General features: G+C 44.3%; 1 protein-coding gene across 4 annotated transcripts in view; it reads right to left on the minus strand.

Annotated features, from left to right (window-relative positions):
- The window catches only part of AGPS (alkylglycerone phosphate synthase), a 131,003-nt gene extending 109,314 nt beyond the window's left edge, over nucleotides 1-21,689 (minus strand). For 3 of the 4 annotated variants that reach the window (XR_008446647.1, XR_008446646.1, XM_054043859.1), the window contains exon 1: nucleotides 21,474-21,689. Coding sequence is in view for 1 of the 4 variants with exons in the window: in XM_054043859.1 (XP_053899834.1) it covers nucleotides 21,474-21,676 (203 nt within the window). In the remaining 3 variants the exon portion in view is untranslated. Of the gene's footprint in view, nucleotides 1-1,208; nucleotides 1,344-21,473 lie in introns of those variants that run through there. The other variant, XM_054043860.1, reaches the window with a different exon arrangement.
- Between the last annotated feature and the right edge of the window lie 1,321 nt (nucleotides 21,690-23,010).

Below are 23,010 nucleotides of genomic sequence, written 5' to 3' on the forward strand. Positions count from 1 at the left end.
GTCAAATGCATATCATAAAGATATAATTCTACACAGCTAGAAATATGTTTAGCTTCAAAAATGTTATACCTTCCATATAAATGAAAATAGTACAACAAAGCTAGTATATGAAAGAACTATGTGAACAAAAACCAGCTTGCAGCAGACAGGTCTTTTATGCATGCAGTATATGGTGCCAGCAATCAAAAAAAAGGTATGTAAAATTTGTAAGATTTTCTGTGTTAAATTTAAGATAAATTGTTAAATAACAATTTAGCATCAGTATTTGAACCTGTGAACTTTACTTTGGAAAATTAAGATTTTCACCAAAGAAAGTGAAAAAAACTATGCTTGTTTAATCATTTGTCCCAGATAAAAATAACTATATTAAACTGGAGTTAAGTTTAACAGCACATACAGTAATTTAAGAGTAAAGTGGGATGACAACTTTCTTCTAATGCTGTAGCCCAAATCAGTACAAAGAAAGGAAATTCAGAATACAGGTTAAATTTAAAGACAATCATACAGACTCAGGCATGGAAATTCACAGTTAAGGTGCCCAAAGAACCTGAACTCTGCCTTGTAGTAGTGACACTATGTAGTAAAGAAGTAAGGGGGGTGGGGGGGGGGGGAAGAACTCATGTTTCCTCTAAAATGGAACCACAAAACTATAATACCTCAATCGTAACTGAAGGGTGTCCCCACAGGACAAAAATTTCTTTTGATGCCTTAATGATACATTACTATATTAAAAATGACACATTACACAAGAATGTCTCAGAATTCTACGCAGTGATACTACAGATCTTCAACTAATTACAGGTAATCAACCTTAACTATTTTTCAATTTTAGTTTTAAAGGGCAAATGTACTGGTATGCGCTGGCTGCTCTGCACCATGCAGCCGGTACTAGCTCACATGTCCACCATGCACTAAACAGCCATCCGCCAGGCCAAACCTGCACAGTGCACCACACTAAAATAGTGTCCCTGTACGATACGTTGTAGCCAGTGAACAAAGATCCGCAAGCCAAAAGACCAAGAGTGCAAGTCTCCTCCCTTTGCTATCTCTTGTTAATATTCACGTACACCTGACAGGTCCTAAAAGTTTGTAGCTAAGGCCTGGTCTACGCTGGGGGGATGGGAGAGGGGGAGAAAAAAAAAATCGATTCACGTAGCTGAAGTTGCGTAAATAATGTCGCTGAAGTCGACATACTTAGCTCTACTTACCATGATGTCTTCACTGTGGTAAGTCGACGGCTGACGCTCTCCCGTCAACTCCGCTTGTGCTTCTCGCCCTGGTGGAGTACCAAAGTCGACGGGAGAGCGCTCGGCAGGCGATTTATTGGGTCTAGTCTAGAGGCGATAAATCAACCCCCGCTGGATCGATCATTGACCATCGATCCAGCAGGTAATGTAGACAAGCCCTAAATAACAGTGGTTGCATAAGGTCAAATCAGGAAGATCTGGGATTAGAATCCAGATTTCTGGTAAAGCAAGTTCAAGTATCATTCACTGAGCCATGCTGCCTTTTGAGCAACAAGCCTCTCTTTCGAAAGTCATATGCCAAATTAAATCAGGCACGCCATCTGTGTAATGATTAGAGCAGGATAGGAATTTTCCAATTAAATTATTTTTGGCAGAAAATCCAATTACCCAAAACCAAAAGTTTTCATGAGAATATATCAGTTTCCTAATGGTCATCAAGAAGGTTTCTCAGATTCAGGATAGAATTTTTGGCCAAAGCCAGAAAGGAACCCACCGACTGTGTGTAGGGCAAGAGATAACCACTATGCTAATGAGATGGACTAGGGATGCAGAAGACTTGGGTTCTGTTCAAGGTTCAGACTGCAGATTTGTGTTATGTTGGGTAGACAGCTTAAAATGCAATTTTGAGGTAACTCCTCCAACCTCTTGGAAGATTAGGCGGATGGATGGTCTTATCGCTAATGGAATGGCCTGTGTCTCAGATACTTGTTCTATAGCTGACTGTGCGACCTCCCAAGTTGCTTAATTGTTTAAAAAAATGCCTCTGTCTCCCCAGCTGCAGGGTATTTGGCCTCTATAAGGGCCTAACCAATTGGTTAGCAAAGAACTTGGGCCAATTCTGGCTGATTTGGTGCTGAGAAGCTTTGAGACTTAGGGAAAGGAGGTGGGTGGAAAATCAACATCCAATCACACCTTGCTGGAAGGGGAAAAGGGAGCCAGGAGGAGGAGATATAAAAGATGTTTGGGGAAATAGCAGGCCTGAGACCAGGGTTATGCTTGCTGTAAAATATTTATAGATTGTACCTGAACTTCTTGTTATGGCAGGAGCAGGCAGAAAGGAAGCTCACAATCTCATGGCACCCACCCTAATTGAGGATTTCCTGTGGCCCACACATTACTCAGTCCAAGGTGAGCTAAGCACAGGAAAACTTACTGCATGCCACAGGCAGAGAGAGTGGAGGAGCTGATCAGGAAGAAACTCATTGCATACTTTTCAGTTTCTGGGGATCCCTCATTCTGTATTACCGTATCTTGCTTAGGGGAGACATCAGGAGACAGAACTGGTGTTTTGGGAGGCTACAAAAGCACAGGGACCAGTTTTTATAATGCAGTTGTGATCCTCCTCAGCAGCAGGAAAGTGGGAGCCCGCAATCCCAGACTCCTGCCCCCCCCATAAGAAACTCCCCAAGATTGTATTTAGTGCTTGATGGGAGACGCAGAGAGCTCTGCATACCACAGACAGAGCTGAGAACAGAGCACATGAAAATTCTGCATACTACAAGCATGACTTCCGAGTTGGCCCTCAACCTGGTCCCTTTGCTACCCCAACCTTCTCAAACAAGAGAAGCTCAGAGGCAAAACCTTTAAGATGAAGTTAACATTGTAGGCTTTCAGAACTGTCCTTTACTTCTTCCAGAACATGAGAATTTAGTTTCTAGAACTGAAAATTGGAAAACTGGGAAATAGAGAGTTGACATTTCTCAGCCATCAAATCTACACTACCTAACTCTGCCCTCCTTTCCCCTCCCACGTGGATGGCAATAGAAATTGGGAATATGACAATATTTTACCTTTCCCTAACCAAATCTCCCATGTTCTCTATGCCCACCAAAACTCCAATTCAGCACTCCTGTTAATACAGACCTTCAGATCCTCACTGGCCTCTATACAGCACCACTGATCTATTTACTACTGGTTGGCAGAGACTGAGGGGCATATGGTACTGTGATCTACCTGAAGGAATTCTTAGGGCAGGAATCAAAGGGGATAGAATTAAGATTATGTGGGAAGCATCTCCTTAAAAGTCTGAATTTCCTGATTTACCAAAGTTTAACTTTTGGGAATTAAACTCATTTTCTGAAAGGGTACAAATAGCACAAGGTCATGCTGATCACCCATCAACTTAATTTCAGGTTAAAGGTTTTTGGACACTAGAGTTGTGAAAACAGCATGGTAAATAGGGTTAAGTAATTTTAAATATTTTACTTTCATTGACATGATAATAAAATTCAAGTTTTTAAAAGCTATATACTGCAGTCAGATGCCAAACTTATTCCAAGACTTAGGGATGTTTATGAAAAAAAAATCCTGAGGAATCAGAGCATTTACTTGGACCTCCTGCCTCTTCCCCTCTCTTGTCTATGGCCAAGGGGAGAGGGCTTGGGCTCTCCCCTGACCATTATGCTCCTGAACCCCACCCCCAAACTGGGAGATGGAAAAGACTGGCCCTAGGAAAACTGCCCTCCTATGTCACCTTGGGCCCTTAATTACCTTGGCCAGTCCGAGGCCTGGACATCCTTCCCAGGATGATCCTCCTCTTCTCCCACCTATGTTGCATATCCCCCCACCTTCCTCTATGACCACAGCCTCTTCCACCAATTGCCCAGTGAAAATCTAGTGGAGTCAAGCCATGGCAATTGTTAGTGGGGTTTGGAGTGCTGCTGGATTCACTGCCCAAGTCACAGGCTGCATGTTGTGCTCTAATTACAACATGCAGCCTATGGCTTGGGCACTGACTCCAGCAGCACCGCCCAACCCATTCAAAATTGCTTACCTCCTATCAGGCCCTCACTGAGCAGTCTGGGCATATGCCATAGAAGTGATGGAGAACGCCCCCATAGCAGTGCCATTATTTGTTGCATTCATCAGAACCGAGTGGTGGCGAGACAGACTGTATGTGCATGCATGCACACACACAAAATTAGTAGATTTAAATCTGAATTAGTAATTTTGTAATTACATGTAAAAATCTTAATTATGGAAAATTAGGGAGGGTTGGCATCTCTGTTGGAACTAGCATTTCTTTCAAAGCCATAGACTGTATTTTTGTATCTTGCTGAAAAATTAGAAAAAAAACAAATAAATATGTTTTTTTCTCTCCCCATGGAGCTACTTGCTATCAAATGATGGCAACCATTCGGATTATATCACAGAATGCAGTAGAGTCCCCAAGAAATGTTACAAGAGAAAATGGTGTCTCAAAACTGCAAGACATGCCCACAAGGTGGCAGTATTCCACCATCACAGTAAAAACTTCATAGCCCTTTATTAAGAAATGTGAGCTTTTCTTAGAGGGGTGCCTTGTATATTTTTAGAGTAAAACAGAATTGAATCATGTTTCTGGTTCATTTGCTTGGTACAAGTAAATTTAAAAAAAAAAAAACTGATAATAAGCCACAAATAAAATGGACATCAAAATGTATTCTTAAATGAGCAGTTATCAAGGTGAAGTATACTTTTACTGGTAGCGTAACAAGATTATTTCTAGGTTTAGTTACACTGCATCAGTCTGGAGTTACCAACAGGTTTTAGGTCTTATTTGGCTCGGGTACTAGGGTAATGGGCAGCAGTATAAAACCTTAAGAAATTGACTTCCACAGCTTCATGGAGAACAGATTTACCAGTTTTCAATCACAAGAACTATAGCTTTCTGAATTATGATTTTCAATTCTCTTAGGTTAAAGATCTAAAAGTACAGCTCAGGAAACTAGATACAAAATATTCTTAAGGAAGAAAAAGTTCTTATTTTCCAAAAAGAAACATTACTACTCCCCCCCACCTCAAAAGCATGCACATCAATTCTCATATTAATCGGTGGTACATACTTCCAATATAAATTGTTATATAGCACTTTACATTTTCCACACTGTACAAATTGATTAAACCTCAACACCTGAAGTACTAACTTTTTCTACCTGTAAAATGGGGTAAGTAACTTCCAAAAAGGACTATGATCAGTGAATAAGCTGAAACATGACTGGAATTCCTTCACTGCTTATTCCACTATCACCAAGCTGCATATCTAGAGGAGAAGAATGTCAGTGTTAAGTCAGCTAACTTTCTTCATTATAAATTTATCCACAGCTTAATCTACGCAAGCGTATTACAACATCAACAAGGTTTCCAAAGTAGCTTGCATCCTGAAGTGACACTGCACACAAGACTACAGCAAAAACAGTCCTCTCAAATGCATAAATGTGTAATTTATTGGTTATTAAACTCACATTAGCAAGTATACTTTCAAAGGGATTCTTTGAACATCAGCAAAATTTACTTAATTTCCTATATTTTAAGTATTTAAGACGGATTTTCTAACACGTAACTAGTCCTCAAAATGTTAGCATTTACACCCAAAAACTAGCAAACCCCAGAATGAACACTGATTAAATGCATCTTTATAATACAGTATAACATGAGATTTAAAAAAAAAAACAAAAAAAAAAACAATTTTTCATTTTATTTTTCAATAATTTGGAGTATTTCATTTTATCTGGCCCCAGAGGGGAGGGGCAGATTCTTCCCCCAGGGTAGTCGGGTTGCAGAGCAAGTGTGGCCTGCACTCACCCAGCAGTGGAGGGACAGGAGCAATCACTCAGGACACTGACCTGGAACACAAGGTCTGCACTCTAAGAGTGTATAAGCAACTGGAGAGTTAGGGGAGCTGGGACCGGTCTAGGTAGTTGTGCCACTGGGTCTCAGCTCTTAAAAAGGGGTGTTAGAAAGAAACAACCTAGAGAGTCTCTCTCTAGAGACCGAGAGCCAGAGACTGGACTTTGCTTAGACTCAGGAAGCTTAAGAGCACATGAGTCCAGCATGTGGGACCCAGATACAGCAGACTAATGAATATCTAGGAGGAGGAGCTCAATCAGGGCTGTGACAATATCCTTTCCAGAACAGAAACAGAGAGCCATATTACTTGTTACACTCCTTATATCATACAGTAATCAGACATGGATACAAAAGGCGATTTTGTTAACACAAACTTTAATGCTCTCTTTAAGGTTGAACTAACATACATTACACATGCGCAAATAGAAGCCAGTAAAAAAAAAAAAAAAAAAAATCCACTCGTGAACAGCAAAAATATGTATCATTCTAAACCCAGGTTACAGACCAAAACACCCTAGAAAACCAGTTATTTCAGAACCCAAGGAACAACCCTTAAAAAAATCCTCCAACATGTCACTAGTGAAAATATTTGTCTTACTCACAAAACATCACTAATGGGGAAGGAGCCAACTATAAAACTGTTGACTGTCTCCCCTTATTCTGCAGAGCTCAGCTCCACAGCAAAAAATCTCCCTATCCTCACGTGGCAGAGTTTCTGCAGAACTTACAAGCAACACAAGGGTATAGCTGAACTCCTGCAGTACTTCTAAGCCACTCTACCACAGCAGCTACTAGCCACTGTTTTCAACTCAGTTATGGGGAGTACATATCAATTTGTCAATGGTTGCCTAACATGGACATTATGTGAACCACATACACCAACGTATCAAGAATCACTTAACTTATTTTAGTTAATTTTTATTTCTGTAATGTTTTAACTTTACCAGTGAGTTTGTCTAAAGTGCTTGGAGAATTTACTCAGATTAAAAAGGTTGGGGCATGTCCACTACCCTGCTTCCCTGGCTTATTAAGCTGTACACTGACCACCTCAACAGCACTAAGGAAAGTTTCATCTATTGGCTGTGAAAATGCAGAATGACTGTTGAATGTGCTTTTGGCAGACTGGCATGTTTACTCATTAGATTGAATCTCGGTGAGAAAGATATCCCAATGGTTACCGCTGCCTGTTGTGTCCTGTATAATATCTGTGCGGCAAAGGGGGAAAAGCTGCCATTGGCGGGGGGGGGGGGGGGGGGGAAAGAGGGTGGAAGAGAGGAGCAGAGGTGGAGCGGCTGTCTGCTGATTTTGAACAGCCAGACACAAGAGGTATTACAAGAGCCCAACATGGATCTATGTGGTTGAGGGAAGCTTTGAAAAACCACTTTAACAATCATCCACAGTTGAACTGAGCAGTGCGTGTTGAATGTTTTAATATAGCACAGGGTGTTTTCCTGAACTTATAAATTATGCTGCACTTGCATTAACAAGTATTGTTTGCATTGACTACTGCTATGCATTCTCCAGTAGTTGTTGTGAACTAATAAAGGTGATTTGTTCCTCCAGAAATAGAACTTTATTGGGGGGAGGGGGGAGAGAGAGAGAGAGAGAGAGAGAGCAGAAAAATCAATGTCATACAAAATTTTTAACATAATTTAACAGGGTTAAAGCTTTAAAATTAGAAAGGAAACAAACATTTATGCCCATTTGAGTACACAAATATAGTTAATTGTGGCTACACATACACCAACCATGGTTCTTACAGGTCAGTATGTGAAAAGCTGCAGTTTTCCTTGCTATCCCCTGGCATGGAGTGGTAGAGGTAATGAAGCATCCTATGATGCTACACATGGTATGTTGGGGGTGTAGGAAGAAGCAACCATGTAATTCTCCAAGGACTGCGAAGGTTGAAGAGTCTGGGGTTTTTGGACCTGTAGGTCAACCAGAGTCTGCACCATTTGGATTTGCTGCTTGAGAAGACCCATTCTACACCCATTCTGGTGTATTTCCTTCTCTTGTCCTGCTGAGATTCTTGGGCCTTTTTCCTGTCCTATCTTTTTCCATGCTGTCAGTCATATAGGCCCTCCAAGCCCTTTGTTCATGGTCCATTGCAGCACTCACTTGCAGGATCTCACAGAATATGTCCACCCTAGTCCTCGTCTTCCTCATCAGGGTCAGGCATTCTACGGGCATGGAGACAACATCCTCAAGGTTGGCATGCCAGAAGCTGCTGATAAAAACAGATCTATCATTGGACTTAGTCACAGGGGAAAGGGAAAATTTTCAAAACTCCCTTCCCTTATTTCCATAGACATTTCATAAAAAAGGCTTATTGACATTTCAGCTTCATCAGCTTCAGAGCACTTCCACCATTTGTACACCACCACTCTCCAGCCTGTCATGGGGAGTAAAGCCCACCATGAGCAAGCGGGGAAACAATTTTCTGGTGCACAAGGCTTTAAAATTTCAATCCCCATTTGCTGCTACTGGCATCCTGAAGCTGCCCCCCATATAGCCTGTTTATTGCATGTGCCAACCAAACTCATGGGCAAGTGTCACACCGTGGAGGAAGAAGTAAGGAAGCCATGCCTAAAAGCATTTGGGAGAGGATTGCAGAGTATCTCAATGAAAGTTTCATCAAGATCTCAGGAGGAGAATAGGGACATACCTATGCACATGAAGCACTCAGCATCCCCCCCATTCCCCAACACTTCTAACAGCGAACAAAAAGCAGATGCCAACTCTGCCTCTGTTTGTTGTACCTCTAACTCTCCCCATATGATTAAAAAAATGAAAAGATACTTATGTCTTGTTAACTTGGGATGGGATGGGTTCCCCATCTTTAAATTTAAAAACTGTAAACAAAAATGCATGCACACACTTACCCAAAGTCCCTTCCCTTTCGTCAGGCTCATCTGCGCTTGCCTGGCAGGACAGGCTAGACTGTGGAGGAGTCTCAAATAGGTTCTGGCTTGCTGAGTCCCTTGATGCCTCTTCCCTCCCCCCTCCTCGCTGTTCATGGCAGGGGTCTAAGTCTCAGGCTCCTCCGAGGTATCAAAAGTGGTCTGCAGGGTCCTGGTGCGGTCTCTGCCAAGTATGGCATTCAGTTCCTTGCAGAAGCAGCAGGAATGAGGTTCAGTACCAGATCTATTGTTGAACCCCCCGGCCTTGCGGCATCCCTGGAGAAGTTCTTTCGCTTCCATGGGGCACTATTGCTTATGCCCATCATACCACTTTGCCTGCATCCCCCATGCAAGCTGCTCTTAGAAGTCTATGCTTCTATGGCTTGTTCGTAGCTGTGCTTGCAGCCTCTTCTCCCCATAGGCTCAGGAGATCGAATGCAGCTCTGCCTGGAGTAGGCAGGAAGTATGTAGTACCTCTGTATGTAGAGCCTGGGCAGTTGTACACAACAAGGGTGCACTGGTTGGTGTGCTTGCCAAGTGGGCAACAAGAAATGGCATTTTGAAAAACATGTGGGAGGGTTTTAAGGGTGGGGTGGCTTCTGGTCTCTGTGACCCCTGGGCCACAGAGTTTAAAATTGTGACCAGAGCAGGAACTGTCACCAGGAATGGGGTATTGTGGCTGCTGGAGGACAGTTATGGTCCACACCAGTCATCCAGTCTCTCCACTCACTGAGTCTGCAGATAGGTCACTGCACCAGTTAACCTTCAAAATGTGACTCCAGTGTAAACTTGGCAACTACAAGGGATAATGAATAGTTTTTAATTAAATGTTAGATTCTGAAATACAAGATGGGAAGTTCTGGCTTGCTGAATACTGGCCTATCACAAGCTGGCCCAATACAACCCCTTCCCTTTTCTGCCTGAGAATTCCAGCATTTCTCTTGACTAAATGCAACTGACTATATCCTGGGGGCAGGGAGGGAAGGGAAAAAAAAATCAGTCTGTAGAACTTTGCAGTCTGATAAAGTATAGAATTCATAACTCCATTTTGGATGTGGACTTTTTTCCCTTCTCTGTTGTACAGTTAGCTCCATGTTGGACTGAAATTTTAAAATCTGGTGGCAAAGGACCAACAATAGGAGGGTCATTGACTTAAGTGGTCTCCGACTGAGGGCTGGTCTACACTATCCGGGGGGGGGGGGGGGGGGGGGGGGCGGGGGAAATCAATCTCAGTTACGCAACTTCAGCTATGTGAACAACATAGCTGAAGTTGACTTACTTAGATCTACTTACTACGGTGTCTTCACTGCGGTGTGTTGATGGGAGACGCTCTCCCATCGATTCCCTTTGCGCTTCTCGTTGAGGTAGAGTACCAGAGTCGATGCTAGAGCAATCGGTGGTCGATTTATCGTGTCTATAGTAGACACGATAACCCTTGCTGGATCAATCGCTGCCTGTCAGTGTAGACAAGCCGAGACAGCTCTAAACAAAAGGCTGGCTCCTACTCAGGAGAACTGGCTTATCAGGGGAGAGGTTACCTAGCAATGAAGTCTTGTAGTAGGGGTCTGGGATCACCTGAAGAAACTGATCTAGGAGTCACCAGGCAGAGAAACTGGAAGGTTTTAAAAGGACTCTTGGGGGAGACCGAGACCCCTGCATTTTAAAATACGTGGTAGCGAGTCTGAGCCTGGCTGCTGTGGGTTTTAAAAACCAATGCAGACATACCTAGAAGCACACAGAGGAGAGAGAGACCAGAGTGGACCAATTTAAATCAAAGCAATTTAAAACAGATCTTAATCATTTAAAATGAGCAAGCAGAAAACCTTGATTTAAAATCAACTTTCATCTTATTTTGCATTTGTACTTTAGTTATTTTACTAAAAAAAGGTTCTGTAGCGAGCCGGTGTGGCTCCCCGCCGCCCCGGAGGGGGAAAAGCCCACCTGGAGGCTAGAGTGGGCAGAGCTAGGGAGCTCAAAGTCTGCCCCCCAGAGGGTCAGGCGGCGACCCGGAAGTATAAAAGCTCGCCCTCAGAGCTCAGTAAGGCCCCAGCCACCGGAGAGACCAGACGTTTCCAGCCTAGCTCGTGGCTAGGAAAATTCCGCAGCCCAGGGTGCCCGCTATCCGGAGGAGCCGCCGGGCCTGCCCTGCGCCCGCTATCCGGAGGAGCCGCCGGGCCTGCCGATCAATTCCTGCCCTGACGAACCCATGGTCCTGAATCCCCCAGAGGCCGACACCAGGACCCAGGTAGGCCCCAAGGGGGAGTGTGGAAGTAGCGCGGGGGCAGCCAACCCCAGTCTGGCTACAGCACTGCCAGAGCCTATGTCAGTGTGTTGCGGCCAGGATCCCCACTGACTAAGCAGCGGGTCTTCACTGCTTTGCAGCCCGGGGCCCTTGCAGCAGCAGGAGTGGGAGGGCCTGTGTCCCCCCCTGCCACCCAAAGGTTGGGTGGCAGTCTCCCCCTCTCCCAGGCCTTTTGAGACTTGGGGCCGATTATTGTTGCTCAGCCCAGACTGAGGGCCTAAGCTCCTGACTCAGCGTTTGTTGCCCCGCCCTGACCTAGGGCCCGGGGTTAATACTTGGTACTCATTTGTTGCTCAGCCCTGACTGAGGGCCTGAGCTCCGGACTTCGCATTATTGCCCGCTCTGAGTTCTTACCGTGTTCTTCCGGTTACAGCAAGAGCTGCCGAGGGAGACCCCACGGCCGGACGAATTTCCCTAGCTCACCAGTGTGTAGTGAGCCAGTGTGGCTCCCCGCCGCCCCGGAGAGGGTCAAGCCCTGGCAAACTCTTGTACAGATTCATTCTCATTAGTTAGTTGAAAATCAACACGTTTTAATGGTAACCAAATATAGCTTTTACAATATATTTGGAGCTTCTTTCCGCTAATCAGGAGGATACAGTGTATCTTATACATGTTTAAGAAATTATATAGGTTAACATACATCTATTCAGATTTTTAATTTTTACATTTATTTTAAATAAGTAATAAACTTCTTATTTACTAGATTAATTTTACATGTAATTTTTGACAAGCTCTACATGGATGGAAATTAAAATTCAATTAAAATGCACAAGGATAAAATCGACTAGTGCTAAAAATTTAAGCACCTGGTGACCGGAAACACTCAGTTCAATAAACTACAGATAATTCTTTTGTTTAATAAATCAATTTTAAATGTAAAACATGTTTTACAAACTATTTTCTTATAGAACCAGCACTTTAGTTATGGGTGTGACTTTGACTAATATAACTACTTCAGTAAAAACCTCTAGTGTGGGGACAGTCCACTGACCTTTGTGTCAGTATAAAGGTGCCTTGTGTAGATATAGTTTATTCTCATATATGATAGTTGAGGTATAACTATATTCTCAGGAAGAGGGTTGTACAAACTTAAGTATACCAGTATAGTTTAAGCAGTACAATCAGTATTTTTAAAAGCCCTTAGAGCGAGACACAAACTTTCATAGGACATCAATGTAATTGTGAACTTATTTTAATTGACAGACATTTTCTAAAATATTAAAAGATGGTAAACACAAAAAAACAAAAAAGTTAGTCTATATATTTTCAGGAAAGTTAAAATCACAGGAAAGATCTATGAAAGGATCTTCTAATCAGGTGTCAAAACATTTTTTCGTATGAAATTATAGGATTCAATTCAAATTGCCCTACCAACATAAAACTGGTATGATATAAACCTTGCTTATAGCCCCATTTTTTGATGTAGCCTAACTCAAGAGGACGAGCATCTGAATTTATCTGATCACATGATATGCTGAAACAAGAGTACATATTAAGCAGTACTTGTGACATTGCACTCCATGTGTTTTATGGAAATATGCTACTGAGTGTGAATATAACGTAACTGGAATATGCTTCATGCAAAAGGTCTCTTATAAGGTATCATTACAAAGCGTATCATCTACTGAGTGTGGTCATCCTATTTGTATAAATGTATCATTCTTGTATCTGAAACTAGAAATATGAAATATAACTGAAGTCCTATTGTAATTATTCAAAGTGTGGGCCATTGATGGTGATTTGGAATCTTGATGGCTCCTATTAACCAGGACAATTGGTTGTAAATGGCTCTGTTTACTTGCAAGCCTTCCTGTGAGTCAGGCCAGGAAGAATGAAGGCTTGGGGTCTCACAGGACATGTGACCATGTCACCTGGTACGGAATCCATCTTAAACCTGGGGCTTTTCCATTTAGAAGGCTGGGTAGGGACCCAGAGAGAAAAGATTCCCACATTGTGCCAAAGCTATATAAGGGGGTGGAACAGAACAAAGGATGTTCCAGTCATGAGAAATCCACTAGTTACCACCTGAGCTAGAGGTAACAAGAACTGAACCAGGGGAAAGGATTGGGCCAGACTAGTAAGAAGTCCAGTCTGTGAAAGAAGCTTATTGGAACATCTCTGAGGGTGAGATTTTATCTGTAATCAGTTTCTTAATGCCTTGGGCTTAGACTTGCGTGTTCTGTTTTATTTTGCTTGGTAACTTCTTTGTTCTGTCTATTATTACTTGGAACCACTTAAAATCCTACTTTTTATACTTAATAAAATCACTTTTGCTTATTAATTAACCCAGAGTAATTAATACCTCATAGACTCTAAGGTCAGAAGGGACCATTATGATCATCTAGTCTGACCTCCCGCATGATGCGGGCCACAAAAGCTGACCCACCCACTCCTGGAAGAATTCTCTCCCTTGACTCAGCTGTTGAAGTCCCCAAATCATGATTTAAAGACTTCAAATCGCTGAGAATCCTCCAGCAAGCGACCCCTGCCCCATGCCACGGAGGAAGGCGAAAAACCTCCAGGGCCTCTGCCAATCTACCCTGGAGGAAAATTCCTTCCTGACCCCAAATATGGCGATCAGCTGAACCCCAAGCATGCGGGCAAAATTCTCTAGCCAGACCTTCTGGAAAAAGTTCTCTGTAGTAACTTTTAATATCCCATCATTGACCATTGTTACTAATTACCAGCGATGGCACGTTATTGACCTATTGACTAAAATCACTTTATCCCATCAAACCATCCCCTCCATAAACTTATCAAGCTTAATCTTAAAGGCAGAGATGACTTTCGCCCCCACTGTTTCCCTCAGAAGGCTGTTCCAAAACTTCACACCTCTGGGGGAGCAAACAGCTGTGCACATCTCTCTATCAGTGTTATAAAGGCCGGACAATGAGTTTACTCTGTATAAGCTTTATACAGAGTAAAACAGATTTATTTGGGGTTTGGATCCCATTGGGAACTGGGTGTCTGGGTGCTAGAGACAGGAGCACTTACTAAGCCATTTTCCGTTAAGTCTGCAGCTTTGGGGGCATGGGTCAGACCTGGGTCTGCGTTTGCAGGAGGCTAGCGTGTTTGGCTCAACAAAGCAGGGTTCTGAAATCCCAAGCTGGCAGGGAAAAACGGGCTCAGAGGTAGTCTCAGCACATCAAGTGGCAGTCGCAAGGGGTCTCTGTGACCGAACCTGTCACAGTACTATTAGTCAATATATGTATTTGCAAACTTTTCCCTTTCCTATTTTATTTAGATATTTATCTTCAAGACTCAGGTATCATAAAAAAGTCACCTATAAACAAAGAAAATTTGCCAGAACACCTATCAAATTCACTTTGTAGGTGCCTCAAAATGATTCTGTACTTTTAAACACAATAAATCTAAAATTTAATAAATGAACATAAGACACCTATACTTAGTCCCAGGCTATAGGCACTCTATGAAAAATACAATCCTTGACTAATAAACCCATGACATAGGAGAGAAATAGTATGCATGACAATACAGACCTTATTTAAAAGTCTCAATTTTTATTTCTTAAATGGATTCCATCTTGAAATTTTAAAGCAACTTCTCTATCATAAGACGCCCAGGCATAGTTTTAACATTCATCCATCCAACCACTATATTAAGCGCCACCCAACACTCCCCAAACTCCTGCCCCTCAGCCCCCTCTCACATGCCCAAACTGCTGCTGCTGGCCCTGGGGCTGCCCAGCTCAGGCAGCACCTGAGCCAGCACCAGCCGCTGCAGAAGTCACGGTGGTCACGGAATCCATGACTTCTGCGACAGACTCGCAGCCTTACTTAACTAATACATATATGTTAATACTAACACAGGTGAGCCAGACTGGTTTCCAGCTAAGCATTTGTCAATGTTCAATGAGGGCCATGGGTCTTGGCATGGACTGGCACTTGGTCTGCCAGCACCACAGTATTCATATCTCATTAGGATGACAAAGTATTTCAGAACCCATTAGCAGACCCAGATAAAACTTACCCCAAGAATTCTGGCCTACCAGTATTAATTTGACACAAGCACAAATAGATATCAACTAGTTATCAACAAGTGTAGACTTGAAATTAGATGAAGATTTCTAACCATCAGAAGAGTGAATTTCTGGAATAACCTTCCTATGGGAGCAGAGAATTCTTTCCTGGGTGTCTGGCTGGTGAGTCTTGCCCACATGCTCAGGGTTTAGCTGATCACCATATTTGGGGTCGGGAAGGAATTTTCCTCCAGGGTAGATTGTTTCCTACCCTACTTGCCTAACCCCAGGAACAGCTCAGTAATAGAAACTGGATCTCCTCAGATGCCCCATCTTGCATCTCCCAGTACTGAACAGTATACACCTAGGAATCAAAATATATATTCTGCATGTACAGTAGTACCACACCCTCTTACAGCAAAAGAGTATGAAATCCAGGGTTATAAGGTATAATTTACTTCTATAACGTGTTCATTTTCTTAAGGTGGTAAATCACATCAGCTTGCATCACACTGTTGTAATTACAATACATAGAAAAACACTGAAAAATGAAAGCAAAAATTGGGATTTGTTGTAAGTAATTGAAAGATTTTTCCTCCCTTTCTGCTTTACTTAACAATAGTGTCATTTTTACTCTTTATTTTAAAACACTACATCAAACAAGGAAGCTTTTAAGCAAAATACTGGCAAAAAACTAGGCTGAATTTTGTTCCTTGTTCATGTTACCAGTTTATTATTTGTGATTTCCAGTTTCTTATTCAAAGAACAATTTAAAAAAAATAAAAAATCAATGCACGATTTTTTAGAAGTTTCCCCATAATGTATTTGATTAATAATGTATTTCATATTTATTCAAATAAGGAACTGGGCTTTGACAGCTCTAAGTGACAACACACTTTTTTGGTACGATGTCCCTGAGACTAGTAAACTTTTCGGAAGTAGCTGAGACATGTCCCAAAATTTTATTCCTGAGCAGGATGCTGCCATAAGTCAGGCCCCACAAACCACTCTTATTTTGTAAATGGCACTTGAATAGGCAAATAGGTTTAGACTGACTATAAGTGACAAAATACTCCTCAGGTTACCCCAACTGACCCATCCCTGGGACAGTTAGCTTGTTCTGAAGTAATGACTTGTCATTTCCTGACCTGAAACTCTCTTTGGGAAAAGGTGTGGCCCATATCACCAACCTTTGCTCCCCCCCCCAAAAAAAAACACACACACATACTGTTTAACACAGCAAGAGCAACAAACTAGTTTCACAGGGTGAAGCTGTGGATCTTGTACTTGGAGCTAGAGGGATTTGGTGAGGCAATGTTTGACCTGTCTTTTGTTTGTGAGAAGATGTGACTGGGCTGTGGGCCCATGAACAGGTCAGGTGACACAGGTCTGTTTGTGCATTCGTCAGGGCCAGGTGGCTGGGACCCTTGGGTCTTTGCACAGAATCAGTATTTGAAATGCGAGTAGTTAATTCCTCCTTGATAACAAGGGAGTAGAGCTGAACAGCACTTGGTATTGTTACCCTTTTTGATCAAACCTAAACCAGCCAAAAACTCAGGACCTTGCAGGTTGATCCAGGTAGGAAAATATGGTAATAGATTCAGATGTTTCTTTGATGCAATCCTGTTTTATCTACTGTCACACACTTAATAGCTTGTGTAGGCTTGTGAGTTACTGGTAACTCAACCATGGGATCTTGAATGTGTATGTATCACTGTGTTAAAGCCAAGATGAAGTGCTGGTGGGGATCTCTTACAGATGACCAAATGAAACCAGAAAACCAAATGCAGTACTTCTTAATGAAGTGCCTATAATGTGTGGAAAGAAAATGCTGGTAGGGGTCTTCAATTTGGGACACGTATGTTGGAGGTCTCATGCAGCCAGTTATAAATCATTAGCTTCTAAAAGTTGTTTTATAAACACAAGTATTATTGCACACACCATGAGGTAACTATTTTGTACCTCTTTATGATGGATAAAGATGAATAAAGCATTGGACTGGACAACTATGGTTGTTCAGTGACCACAACGTGATTACACTGAATATGGGCAAAGAAGACAGTTCCGACCAATAGTATATACACTTGGTGCTTCAAAAGGATATTTCCCAAAGTTGAAGAAAATTATGAGCTAAACTGATTGGGAAAAAAAAACACACAGAAAAAGCAACATATGGAAAATAGGGGAAATAGATAGCAGTCAACAAATTAGAAGTTATGAAGTGTAGAAAATTCATAAGGGAATCTAAAGATATGGAAAAATCCATGACTAAGGGCTGGTCTACATGGGGGAGGGGAGTCGATGGGGAGCGCATTTGGGGATCGATTTATCGCATCTAGACGAGGCGCAATAAATCAATCCCCGATAGATCGATTACTACCCGCCAATCCAGCGGGTAGCGAAGATGTACCCTAGCATGGCTAAGGACAATCAGACATAGTTTTAACATCTATAAAGAACAAAAGAAATCCTAGCAAGAATATAAACACATTGGTAAATTAAGGTGGTGGCATTAATGATGCAGGAAAGCAAGAGTGTTCAACAAATATCTATTCTGTATCTGGAAAGAAGGATGATGTATTTGTCAAGCTGTCTGGAGTGTCTCACGACCCTGAGTGCCAACCTCAGGACAGACTGTCAAGAAACAGGACGTGAACCCCAAACTGGTTGTGTGTTCTATAATTAAATTTCACCAAGTAACAAGTGTGAACTCCTAAAGCACTATAACAGCCTTAAATTGGAGTCACAAACTGTACCCTTGGGCACTCTAGTTTATCTTGCCACTCAGGCAAGCCTGCCTTTGTGAGAGATGGTCCCTTACACCAGAGTTCTCAGTCTTTTTCTCTCCAAGCCCCCCCACCCCACCCTATGCTATAAAAACCTGTGCCACAACAACTGTTTTTCTTCATATAAAAGCCAGGGCCAGCGTTAGGGGGTAGCAAGCATGGCAACTGCCTGTGGCCCCACGAAGCACCCAGGACCCCTGCTGGTGCTGGGGAAGATAGGGTTGGTGGGGCTGGCAAGAGCTTCCTACTGGCTCTGCATCCATGCAGCTCCTAGGCAGCAGGGGTTCCGCAGCTCCCGCCACAAGCTGCAGCTCCTATTGGCCAGGAACCGCAGCCAATGGGAGCTGCGGGGGCAAGGCCTGCGGGCACAGGCAGCAGAGACCCCCGTCCCTCCACCACCTAGAAGCTGCAGGGGGCCATGCCAGTGGGGCAGCCCCTGAGCCAGCACCAGACACTGCAGAAGTCACAGTGGTCACAGAATCCATGACTTCTGTGACAGACTTGCAGCCTTACTTATAACTAATAATATAGTTATAAGTAAGGCGTGTGTGTGTGTGTGTGTTTTTTTTATATAAATAAATAAATAAATAAAATACTAACAGATGAGCCAGACTGGTTTCCAGCTAAGTATTTGTCAATGTTCAGTGAGGGCCATGGGTCTTGGCATGGACTGGCAAGCACCACAGTATTCATATCGCATTAGGATGACAAGTATTTCAGAACCCATTAACACACCCAGATAAAACTTGCACCAAGATTTCTGGCCTACCAATATTAATTTGACACAAGCACAAATAGATATCAACTAGCCATCAACAAGTGTAGGCTTGAAATTAGATGAAGGTTTCTAACCATCAGAGAATTTCTGGAATAACCTTCCTATGGGAGCTGTGGAGGCAAAAAACCTAACTTGTATCAAGCTCAGTCTTGAAACGTTTATGGAGTAGATAGTATGATGAGATAGGCCTCTTAACATTGTAGGCAATCTGCAACTAATAATAGCAAAAATCCCCAGTGGTCAGAGATGGGGCACTAGATGGGGAGGGCTTTGAGTTACTACAGAGAATTCTTTTACAGGAGCCTGGCTGGTGGATCTTGCCAACACACTCAGGGTTCAACTGATCACCATATTTGGAGTCAGAAAGGAATTTTCCCGCAAGTCAGATTGGCATAGACCTTGGGGAGTTTACCTTCCTCTGCAGCAGGAGACATGGGTCACTTGCTCATTTAAACTAGAGTAAATGGTGAATTCTCTGTAACTTGAAGTCTTTAAATCATGGTTTGAGGACTTCAATAACTCAGCCAGAAGCTACAGGTCTATTACAGGAAGGGGTGGGTGAGGCAACATGCAGGAAGTCAGACTAGGTGATCACTATGGTCCCTTCTGGCCTTGAAGTCTATGAGGGTCTTGTATACACAAGTCCTTAGGAATGCTTAAATGAAGGCAACACCAATGATCAGCACCAACAGTGACAATTGCTCAATTAAGATATAAACAGCAACTTAACTTACCGTTTCAGAGTTAAAGTAAACAAGTGCAATAGATTAGGTCAACTACGCAAATATGGTGACTAAGGCTACCATTTTGGTGCAGAGGTCAAAGTGTTCATGGTAATTATGAATTTGAATAAAGTCCGTGACCACCACACTGGCAGCTCCTTTCCTCTCTGGGTGCTGCAGCCTCACCCACGTGGTTGCAGCATAACTCAGGTTTGGCGCATCCTCCTCTGCGTAGATAGAGGGGCAGAGGGCCAAGTTTGATTGGCATTGAGACCCAGTGGACTAGGTCATAACACCAATCAAATCTAGTCCTCTGCCTCCATCTACGGAAGAGCAGACTTACCAAACCAGACTGGTGTTGCAGCCACAGGAACCAAGTCAGAACACCCAGAGCAAGGAGCCAGCCTGAGCCCCAAAAAACAAGAGCCCGTGCTATGGAATGAGCTCGCTACACAACTCCCTCCCCCACATGCACACAGCCTTATTTTCCCCACATCTCTTCCATGACATTTATTGAAATTTTCTATGAAAAAGGTCAGACCTTTAATGGTGACCCACACCTCTTACTTATTACATATCCAGTTAAGTTTCATCACAGAAAAATTCAAAAGTTTGATTCTCACCTACTGTATCTCCAGCAATTTCTGTGAATGGTAGAAAGTTGAAAGAAGACCAGATGCATTTTGGCTGTGACACCAAAGTACTGAATTGCACCTTTTCATATATCATTCACTGACCATTCAGAAACTGAAATGCCTCCATCCAATACTACTAGTATGACTTTTATAACTATTTAGTCACATTATGAAGAAGTTTTTGGAAAAAGGTAACCTTACACTATTTTTTTAAGTTGTTCTTGAAATAAAGAACTCAAAATCACACAGAGCCAACTTCAGCCTCATGGCAAAAAGAGTCAAAAGCAAAACTATTAACTCCAGAAGCCCATAGTTTAGTGCCCAGTATATGAAAACAAGTTTCTTCTTTAGTATCTACATCAGGTAGAAACTTCGAATAACTCAGAACTGGACAGTGAAAAACCCATAAGAAACAAAACTGAGGCTTGTACACACTACCACTTATGTCATACAGGGATGTGACTAAGCCACCTCCCTGAGCTATACAAGTTACACTGACCTACACGTTGGTGTGGACAGCGCTATGACAGCAGGAGAAGAGGCGGTTTCATTACACTGATGGGGGAGCTCTCTCCAGTCAGCACAGAGTGTCTTCAGCAGACAACCTGTGGAACTTTTTGCCAGAGGATGTTGTGAAGGCCAAGACTATAATAGTGATAGCGTCCCTATCCTCCATTTGCCAGAAGGTAGGAATGGGAGACAGGGAATACCTGCTCTGTTCATTCCCTCTGGGGCACCTAGCATTGGCCACTGTCAGAAGACAGTATACCTTTGGTCTGACCCAGTAGGGCTGTTCTTATGTTATTACATGATGCATCAGTGCAGCTTTGCCCCTGTAGCATTTCTAGTGTAGATTAGTCCTAAATTTTTACACACACATTGCACTTTCCACCAGATTTAAATGTTTTATCAGCATTAATCAAGGATCTGCTCCCTTTGCCAATTTAATAAACACACTCAGATTCTTCGTTGAATAACTACATAAGTATTCCACTTAGTAGCTGAACAGAAATAAGAGAGAGGAAAAAATTAGACCCTTTCCTTTTCTGCAGCCCATGGCCCCAGAAGGCAGGAAAACCCCTTACGGTTCCTTCATTCATTCCAAGCTTCCTCCCGAACGATGGGGCTCCTCTCGTCCCTACCCAGCATTTTCCCAACCTGAGGTTAGCCCGACGCCCCCTCCCGGGCGGGGTCACCCTAATTAACTCCTTCGCCAATTCACATGAACACATGAACCCTCCAAACACCCCGGCGTTCACCCACTGCCCCTCGCATACAGCCTCCAGCTCCAGACGGGCAACCAACAGGGATACCCAGTACACCCCGCCACCCGTCTCTAGCTGGCTCCTCAATGCCCAGGGCAACAGCAATAGCCCCAGCACCCCCGCCCCAGCGGGCCCCCGACATGGGCGCCGCTCCCCAGGGCCACCGTTCTTCGCCAACACCCCCAGCCCTCTCCTGCCTGCAAGAGGCGCCCTTCCCTTCCCCAGCTCCCGCGGGGCCCCGCCCCACTCACCGTTTCTTAGGGATGGTGGACGCGACCGGCTGCTCAGCTGCGCCCCCCGCCCTGCACTGGCTCGGGGAGAGGAACCGCTCAGCCTCGGGCGCCCGGCTCCCCGGCGAGCCCTGCAGGTGGCCAGAGAGGATGCGCAGCCTCCGCTGGGCAGGGGGCTGGGACCCCGGGCCGCTTCCCGCTGCTGCCTCGGCTGCCGCCGCCATCGCACTTCCGCGTTGCGCCGCCGGGTGAGAGGTCACACGTTGGGGGGGCGGGAAGCGCTGCAAGCGCTTATAGGTGCTCCCGGCATGCACCGCTTCCCCAGCCCACCCACCGGCCGAGACAAGGCCACGCCCCTCGCACCTGTGCGGCGACAGGGCCCCGCCCCCTCCCCTGCATCCCGTCCCCATCCAGGGCGACGTTCTCTCGCTGCCGAGCCCGCCCTTGCCGTGTGGAGCCCGGGGCCCAGCAGGAGAACTGAGCCTCCGCCCTCCCCCCTTCACGCCTGGCAAAGGAAACCTGCCCATCAAATCCCTCCATCCCTGCGCCCAGGCACTCAGCGGCAGGGCTGGAACCGCCTGGTTCTGAACCCTCCTGAACCTGTCAACAGAGGCTGCACCCCTCTCGGTCCAGCCCGCTGTGGCCTGCTCTCACCCTGTTCACAAACTGTGGGATGGGTGGTGTTTGTCCAGCAGCCCCAGCGTCTGCACTCCTGTGAGGAGAGGATAACTTTAGCTGTCACCTTTGAAAAGCCCCTGGTACAGGTCTGCCCCTGTGGTTCGGAAGAGGGGTTGGAAAACATGGGGTGACTGTACCCTACAGGCAGAGGGACTGGAACTGGGCGTGGGGCTTGAAGTAGTTTCTATCATATACAAGATTTATGGTTTGTTTCAATGGCTCTCAGCAATCCCCACTATACAAATCGTTCTAGCACTCCTGCTTACAGGCTCGAAAACTGAAAGGTAAATCAAAAGCCCTGAAATGGATTATGGTTTTCAAATCTCAGATTTTATAAACCAATCTCATGAATTTAGGTAGCCCGACTCAAGAGTTTGAACACTGCCATCCTACCATTCTGAATACCACTGCTAGGGATTAGAGCAGGGATGGGCAAACTTTTTAACCCAAGGGCCACATCTGGGTATGGAAATTGTATGGCAGGACATGAATGCTCACAAAATTGGGGTTGGGGTCAGGAGGGGGTGAGGGCTCAGGCTGGGGGTGTGGGCTCTGGGGTGGGGCCAGAAATGAGGAGTTCAGGTTACGGGAGGGGCTCAAGGCTGGGGCAGGAGGTTGGGGTATGGGGGGGATGAGGGGTTTGGGGTGCAGGAGGGTGCTCTAGGCTGGGATTGGAGGGCGGGAGGGGGATCAGGGCTGGGGCACAGGAGGGGCTTAGGGGTGCAGGCTCCGGGTGGTGCTTACCTCAAGCAGCTCACAGAAGCAGTGGCATGCCCCCCTCCAGCTCCTACATGGATGCGGCCAAGTGTCTCTGCGCGCTGCCTTTTCTGCAGGCGCCACCCCTGCAGCTCTCATTGGCCGCAGTTCCTGGCCAATGGGA

Source organism: Malaclemys terrapin, chromosome 11 (genome assembly GCF_027887155.1).
Source record: "Malaclemys terrapin pileata isolate rMalTer1 chromosome 11, rMalTer1.hap1, whole genome shotgun sequence".
NCBI classification, from domain to species: Eukaryota; Metazoa; Chordata; order Testudines; family Emydidae; genus Malaclemys; species Malaclemys terrapin.